This window comes from Austrofundulus limnaeus, unplaced genomic scaffold (genome assembly GCF_001266775.1).
Source record: "Austrofundulus limnaeus strain Quisiro unplaced genomic scaffold, Austrofundulus_limnaeus-1.0 Scaffold1618, whole genome shotgun sequence".
Taxonomy (NCBI): domain Eukaryota; kingdom Metazoa; phylum Chordata; class Actinopteri; order Cyprinodontiformes; family Rivulidae; genus Austrofundulus; species Austrofundulus limnaeus.
The window spans coordinates 28755-37510 of NW_013954020.1; the positions used below are offsets into that span (position 1 = coordinate 28755).

The 8756-nt window shown below is 40.1% G+C and overlaps 1 protein-coding gene across 1 annotated transcript in view; it reads right to left on the reverse strand.

Moving 5' to 3' along the window:
• The window catches only part of lrrc45 (leucine rich repeat containing 45), a 29030-nt gene that overhangs the window by 10623 nt on the left and 9651 nt on the right, over positions 1–8756 (reverse strand). The window contains exons 5-10 of the mRNA XM_014033077.1: positions 7485–7663; positions 6757–6885; positions 6471–6583; positions 6003–6061; positions 3700–3777; positions 2376–2511 (exon numbers count right to left, since the gene is read on the reverse strand). Of these exons, the coding sequence (XP_013888531.1) occupies positions 2376–2511; positions 3700–3777; positions 6003–6061; positions 6471–6583; positions 6757–6885; positions 7485–7663 (694 nt within the window). The remainder of the gene's footprint in view (positions 1–2375; positions 2512–3699; positions 3778–6002; positions 6062–6470; positions 6584–6756; positions 6886–7484; positions 7664–8756) is intronic.

An 8756-nucleotide genomic window follows, 5' to 3' on the forward strand; every position in this document is an offset into this window, starting at 1 on the left:
GGAAGATCCCATCACCACAGCGGGGTGAAGCAGTTTGTACAAAAAGTAAAAGAGCCAAAATCCACCTTTTTTTGAATAATACACTAATAGTAAGCTCATTTCTAAATTGTTTACTGGAAATTAAGACCTGCAGTTTAAAAAAAAGGCAATGTAGAAGCTCTAAAAGGGGAAATGGCCCCAACTCAGCCGCTGCCATTTTGGAAGCTGTGGCAGAGGATGTTTGATGTTTTGTGATTTTATCTCACTTATTTTCCCATTGCTATGTTGGGTTTGTATTCAGTGGCGCCTGCAGGCGCTTTGGGTCATGACCGAAAGAACGAGGTCCCGGATACAAGCGGCCGAAATGGGTTTCCTCCGCAGGGTGGCTGGGCTCTCCCTTAGAGATAGGGTGAGAAGCTCAGTCATCCGGGAGGGACTCAGAGTAGAGTTGTAGCCCCACCTGGAGAAAAATCCACCAGCCTCCACTGCTTGTTTTCATCAAACGTTTGACTCAAGAGTCAGAATCAAACGTTTGTGTCGATGCCATAGAACTTCTCAAACCAAAACTTGCTGAACTTTAGATTGATTTGGTGATTGATTATTATTTATTTATGATAACACACTTTACTGTTTTTTGTCGGAGTGAAGTCGTGACGGCGAGGCGCATTGAGCCACAGCTTTCTTCTTGTAGCAATTTTGTTTGACTTTGCTAGAGAATTTGGTAAAAGAAGCAAGCTTCTCCTTTATCTTTTACTCGGTCTTGTTGCCTCAAACAATTATACACACTACAAAAGTCACTTTTCCCCATTGCTATTATTGGAAGGAATGTAAGCTCTTGACTCGTACGGTGAATGAACCCCCTTACTTCTGGTGAAAGTGTGAAAACACTGTGTGCCCATGACCAAAATGTGCAAAAGGTCTATTCAAGATGGCTGCGACAGCTTACTGACCTTAGTATAAAACTGACTATGACTCAATCTGTTTTATAGATATTGAGCTAAACTTTGGTGTGGTGAGAGTCATTCACGACACAAACTCTGAGTACCAATATTACTAGACTGAGCAAAATAAACATTTGTCTGTAGGAGTGGACCAGCAGGCCTCAACTGGACCTGGTAATGTTCCTAATGTGCCAGACTGTCCAGGTCTCCTTACGCATTCTCCATCACATTTAGCTCTGGACTCTGGTTAGGTCATTCCTAAACCTTAATTTTATTTAAATGAAGTGATTATTTTGTTGTGTTTTTGTGTTTTGTTGTGTTGTGTTTGTTGTGTTGACGTATGCATGGAATCAAGCTAAAACCTAAAATTCTGCTTCATCTTCAGTTTAGGAGAAGACACTTCAAAGTTTGGGGCCAAATAAACTGGGATTTGGAACGGTTTATAATTTCATTCACCTTGCCTAAAGTAACCCCACAGCATGATGCTGCCACCACCATGTTTATCAACCAAAATAGATTTTGGGATTGTGTCCAAAAAAGATTTGAATAAGGATTGTGGTTTATGATGAGTGGGGATAAATAAAGAACCTATTTGAGTGGGAGCCTCATAAGTGGACCCATTACTCTCCCCAAAGAGACACTGGTTTCAAACCATTCAAACCTTTGCGTCCCTTGGACCAAGGACAAAAGATTAGAAACACTCAGTGTTCTGAGCTTCTCAGGATCCATAAAAGGTTCTCCAAGATTTTTTTTTCCTTTGACCACTCGGAGCCAGGCAGTGGTCTACGTAGTGCAGGTCTCTAATTCAATGTCACAGGCATCACACAGACCACTGTCATGGAGTCCCATCATCAGTTTGTGGCAGTTGAGCAGATTGTGCCCAGTTACAACTCCAACAGTGTAATTTGAGTTTTCCTTGTCAGGGAGATGAGAGCTTTCCCAAACCTTAGATTTGGACCATTAATCAGTTCCCGTGCCTGTCTACAGTCCGTCAACTCCCTCCAGAGGATTGAGTGTTGACATCTAATCCAGGCCTGTAGGGCAGTCCTACAGACTGTTGTTGAGATACCTACAACAGGCTCTGGTCCTTTGAAGTGAGCCTGACTGCCAGCTCTTACGAGGTAGTCAGCTTTCTCGTTACCATAAATACCAGTATGTCCTGGTACCCATTTAACAGTAACAGTGTTATCTCTCCCCAGTTTGGTTGACTGCTTCGGCACACTCCCAAGCCAGTAATGATGTAAAGTGTGGCCCTCGGAGAGCTTTAGTAGCAGCTTGGCTATCTGTTAGGATGAATAGTTCCGTCTGTGTATACGTCTTTGAGAAATATGCAGGGATTAAAATGGTGTAAAATAACAAACAGCAGTAATGTGAAAAAACATTTGAGTCTTTGCTTCCTGGTTGTAGGACACTATGGTGCGATGAAATAGTTGACAGAATCTCTCTTTTCTTTACCTCTTCTTCTTTCTTCCTCAGTCTGATCTGTTGTTCTCTCTGTTCTTCTTTCTCAGCCTTCAGTCGAGACAGCAGGTCTCCCATGCTCTGGTTTTTCTGCTCAGCGAGGGCGAGGGCTGCTTCCGTCATCTGCACTCTGCTCAGAGACACATTAATGGTTCAGAAAATAACAACTGTGATGTTTGAACATTAGTACAACAACAAATAATATAATTATCCAATCAAATGTAAATACAATAAATATAGCAGAGTCCAGCTTATTTAATGAAGGTAAAATGTGCTTTTTACGTGAACGGGAGCTAATATTTAACTTTTTAAAAAAATGTTTATTAATTACCTAGTTAGTAGATTTAATGTGATGCAGGTGTTTGTTTTTATCTACTTGATTTAAAAATAACTGACTGAGAAAAACTGTATTTTTCAGAAGGATGGAATACTGAAAACAAAACAAAAATAAAAGTTTTGTGGCATGTCTGTGATTTATTTTTATATTAAATATATACAATTTCAAGAACATCCTCCAAGAAAAATGTATTTCAGAGAGATATTTTAAAATAAAGAGTATTTCTGACCCCTTCAGAGGCAAAAGTTCATGCTGCTGGGTTCAGGTCTAAGGAACAGAGTCCAGATTTGTGTCGACACACCAGACATCTCTGCTCTGGCAAAGTGATTCCCACAGAGCTGTGAGCTGAAAACTTAAACAACAGATGATCAGCTGAATATATCAGGTTCTGTATCAGCTCTTTGTTGGATTTTGACTCCCAGAAACTGTTCAACTGCTGGACAGAGTAACTTATTTTGTCTTCCACTTTTTCCTTGTGCCATTCCACATTATTACAAATAACTTCATTTCTGGACATTTATGGTTTGATTTCTTTGTATGTATGGATCACTTGGGTTGTTACCAACATCTGGTGAAAATTTCATGTCATTAGCACCTCTAGTAATATATTTACTGAGAAAAATGGTGACGTGTTCAATACTTATTTTACCCGCTGTAGGTACATTGTTTTATATCACGAGTACAGTGTTTTTTTTTGTTTTTCTTTTACTTATCTTTCTTTATTCTATCTCACCCTGTCCTGTTTTGAGCTGCTGTAATGTGCAATTTTCCCCACTGTGGGATCAATAAAGTTTTATCTTATCTTATCTTATATTGTTTTGTGTTTCCACTTGGTTGAGTTGCACACAGCCAACCTTTTGAATTAAAGTTTTATCAACAGTAAAATCTTCGTTTTTGTGCTTTAATCTTTGGACTGCACGGTTACATGTTTGCATGTTCATACACAAGTAAATAAAGACTGAAGGAAAGTAAGATAATCACTTGGCAGTCAGAGCGTTGATGGCCATCTTCCTCTCAGTCAAGGTTTCTTGGAGTTGACCAATCTGAACACACGTTGACCTAAAATCAGATGAGAAGATACAAGCTGATCAGAATTATACAGGCTAAGCTGGGGTTCTTCTTCCATGAAGCAGCTCTGTTGTCCTCCATCATCATTTTCAGTTCCAGGCTGAGTCATTTCTACCTTCTCCTGTCTGTCAACGCTCTCTGGTTTCATTTAGAAGAGCTGATTGTCAGATTTTGTCCAAGATTAACCTTCAGGGTGGATATAGCTCGCTAGCAGCCTCGCACCGAGTTGATATTTTTAAAGACTATATTTTACAGTTAAAATACATATTTAGCAAATAAAGTCTAATGATACAAGTAATCGTGGATCACTTTAACAGGGTTCATGCATGTTTTGGTAAGTTAAATTTAAGACCTTTTAAAGACCTTTTAAGACCATTAGTGATGACATTTAAGACCAAATCGACACATTAACAGAAACAAGCAAATGGTCCAAGAAATTTCATAATAGAAACCTTTTATTGCTATCAATTTAGTTATTAAAGAATATTTAATTTTAATACAAGAACACTAAATTATTTGAATGAAACGGTCATATCTGACTGCTGTGAACTGCTTTCAATCGAGTGAAAAAAATCACTGATATCAAGTCAAGTCTCACTGAAAACACACCATGTTTAAACAACAAGCAGTGGACATGACTGAACGTCTGTTTTTGAGCAGGTAAATAAGTCACTGTATGTGGGGGGTTGTAGHGGCAAAGAGGTCAAAAACATGGAAGTAAACTGTGCCATTTTTGCCTGCAGTTATCATGGGATTTGTACTTTAATCATGATCAGTAGCAAACTTTGCACTTCATGAAGACAGATCGTGTCAACCTCTGATTACAACTCTTAACTTTCTTTATTTTTGCAGCCAACGGTTCTCAGGAATGATGAAAAGTAGAAAAAATGAAGACGACTAAATGAAATTTAAGACCTTGGGTGAAAATCGAGATGTTTTTAAGGCTTTTTTAGGCCTAAAATTTTGATTTTCAAATTTTAGACTTTTTTAGAGTTTTTAAGACCTGGCATGAACCCTGTTTAAAGAAATCTAAATAAACCTCCAAAAATTAGAAGAAGTGCACTGCACCAATTCCATAGCTGTGGAAACTGCTTAAAGTAAACAAGAACATTACAATATAACATAAATGAACTGTCTTTATTCTGATTCAGCCAAAAATGGATGCTGCACCAGCAACAGGTAGGAGGATACAACCACATTTAGACCAGTCCCCCAGCTGACGGACCAACACTATACTAATGCTAAAATTTACATCTAAACCAGAAGGGAATACTAACCATAGCCTCAGTGAACTGTCACTAGCAGAAATTCTTCTAAATGATCTAAATGTTTCTTTTGATTAGATTAACCCCATTGTAAACATCCAATACACACCTACCAGACCACACCCCCATCTATTCCTGACCCCTCCCCTAATGATCACCCTACTCTGTCTAATCCTTCTCTGAACCTCCCTCCCTACAAAGCACAGCACATGACAAACACTCAATGTACCGCGCTCTACTCAAACAGTATGCCTACACTCACTTACACAGCACACCAAAAGTATTTGTTCACCCATCCAAATGACTGTGCACCAGTGCACAAAACAAGGTCCATAAAGACATGGATGGAGATCTGGTGTGGATGAAGTTGACTGGCCTGCACAGAGTCCTGACCTCAACCCAATAGAACACCAATATACAATATACACACTTACAACAGGCTGTCTCCAATGGTCTCTTGGAACAACCGACTCCACCATGAACTTCCCATAAAGACAGGACCCAGTGGTCCAGGACTGGACCCGATCTCGAGCGAGCATGTGCTTCCTAAAGGATTTACCAACTCTGTGAAGCCATCGGGCGGCAGGTGGGACTCTCTGAGAAAGTACTCCCCTAACCTGACCCTTTATCCTAAACCTAACCCCTCCAGTACGTGTCTGACTGCAAACCTAACCTAAAATCAATTCACACCTTGGTCCTAAATGAACCCCTGACCCACCAATGGGGACAGAACTGTTGTCCCCATAAGGACAGTGGGTTCTTACCAGGCTGTGTGTACAGGAAAATGGTCAAAACTCCCCAACACCAGGTTGAAAAAACATATACATACAAACACACCAGCAAAAATATTAATGCCCGTTCACCTTTGGCAGCAGGTGACAAATACTGGACTATATAGGACTGTGTTTTACAGCAACATATTAAAGTTTAGTGCAGAGTAACTCAGCTCACCTATTGGAGCGTCCCATTTCCTCTTTCTGCTTCGATATGGTCTCCATCAGACTAAGGAACTGAGGAAAGAACAGACAAGGCACCATGGTTAATTTTGTCCACAAACATATATGGTTTTAATTAATTCTAACCTGGATGAAATAATTGATTACATTATATATTTTGTTACCCAGTAGGTGGCTGTGAAGTGAAACAGGTGAGGTTGTACTTTCAATAACACTGAAGAACTCTCTGGAGATACTGTGGGCTCATCAACATAACCTCAGTGAGTCAGGGCACCCACCTGTTGCTAATTCCTTTTTCTCCTATGCCTTTTCCAAGAATACTGACTACTTATTGAGACAACATATTAAAGCTAAAACCCTACAAAATATGATACGATAAAATAAAAAGACTTTTTTACCCAGAATGGATCAAACTAACTTCAGCATGACAGATATCAGGACTTCCTCATGGTTTGAAGGTTACCTGTCGACCTTTCTCCTCCTTTAGTGACTGGATCTCTTTGCTGAGGACCTGGGTTTTGCTGTGGTTTTCTCTCAGAGAGGACTGCCTCTCTGTGTTGTGTCTTGTGATCTGCTCTGAAGTCAAAAGACAAGAAAAAAAATCTAGTCACAAATTTCAACTGCTTCAATACTCTGCTGCCCAGAAATAAATAACCAACAAAACAAACAAACTGGATGATCAGAACTGTCATGATGATGCAATGTGAGTAATGAGTTATCTAGAAAGCAGCTGTTGACATTTGAGGTACCGAGAGCTTTCAGTATGTCACTGGGGATGTTGTTTCCTGCCAGCTGCAGCTGAATGATGCTCTTGTTCTTCTGAAGTGACTCTAGCAGGGCCCTCCCACCCAGAAGACCAACGTTGTTCCATCTTAGATCTGAAAAGATAACGATTATCAGACTGTTATCATGAACATCGTACTCACATCAGGAAACACTGTAAATGATTAATAAAAAGAATTAACGTTTCAACAGTCCTTGATTGAATGCATGTCATCCACCAGATTATTTCATGTTGAGATACGATGGAGTTGGACCTAAAAACCTTGAAACTAATATTCTGCCTGGTTAGTGTAGTGTAGTGTTAGTGTATATGTTGTGAATGGCCCTCCCCTACTGCCACACTGAATTTTACCTAAATATTTGTACAACTGATGGTATTACAGACCGTTTGTGTTTCATCCATTGCCAACTCCAATGATTACTTTCTGAAAGTTTGGATCAAGAGATATTTTGCTGGCAGACAGTTGAACAACTAATGGAAACATTAAAAAAACAGATCTTGTGTGATTGCTCAGTATTTTTAAACAGGCTGAGGTGTTGGGATTAAATGTATTAAATATTAAACGTGTTGTAAATAACTAAATAAATTAAATATTTTAGCTGATTCGAGCATTTCTTTCTCTACGTCTCCTTGATCTAATGAACTCAGATTCACTCAAATTAAAAGTTGTAGCTTGATTCCAGCAGGAGTCACCTAGCTCCTGCAGAGTGCCGCTGCGTCTGAGGGCCAGAGCAAGCTGAGAAGCTCCTTGGTGGTTGATCTGATTGTTGCGTAGGTCCAGCTCCACCAGCGTGTTGTTGGAGGCCAAACCGTCACAGAAGAGTGAAAAAGCTTCTTCCCACATGCCCAAACCATTCCACTCCAACACCAGCCTGCAGACATGGGCCAAAGTTTACTTCACACTGTCAGCAGGAGAGATACTCTATATTTATAAACATCCTGATGCTAGTGTTGTAGTCCTTGAAATCGGTCTTGGTCTTAAGACCGGTCTCAAGACCAGTTTTTGATGGTCTTGGTCTTGTCTCGGTCTCGGACATTGAGGACTCGGAATTTTATTTCAAGACCACAACTGCAGAAATATCACTAAACAGCCAGATTATTGTCCAATTTATTTGTTAACAATCTTGCTTTCAGTGTATTTAAAACGTAGCTACTGATTTAAATCCAAACCTGACTCGTTGCTATTTATGTGTTTTTGTTACCGGCTGTCACCCATCCCCAGCCCCCATCACTCACATGCAGCACTCCTGGAAAGTGAACAATGGTTCTCTGGGAGCGGTAAAGGATGTATTCAAAATTTTAAGAAAAAAATTTGGCTACATTTTTCATAAATATCATTGTAAAACAACAACAACCAGGAGAAAGCGTACAGCAACTTGTAAATTCGGCAGTGCTTCACTTTCAGAGACAGTGGGGACAACGTAAAACTTTTATCGTCACTAACATTAACAATCTGCCTCTGTAGAAAAACTCTTTCCTCTGCCCTCACACAAAGATTTTATCAATATTAGCTCTACATATTAAGTTAGCTAAAGTGGGGGGAAAGTATTTAGCCAGCACCAACTGTTCAAGTTCTCCCACTTAAAAAGATGAGAGAGGCCTGTGATTGACATCATAGTTAGACCTCAATTATGAGAGACTAAATACTTTTTCCCCGCTGTACATGTATACACAATACTCCATCTTTTAGGGCACTTTTTTTCTGGTCTTGGTCTTGTCTCGGTCTCACCCACCCTCGGTCTTGGTTCCGACTTGGTCCAAACCCTAAAAGTCTTGGTCTTGTCTCGGTCTCACCCACCCTCGGTCTTGGTTCCGACTTGGTCCAAACCCTAAAAGTCTTGGTCTTGTCTCGGTCTCACCCACCCTCGGTCTTGGTTCCGACTTGGTCCAAACCCTAAAAGTCTTGGTCTTGTCTCGGTCTCACCCACCCTCGGTCTTGGTTCCGACTTGGTCCAAACCCTAAAA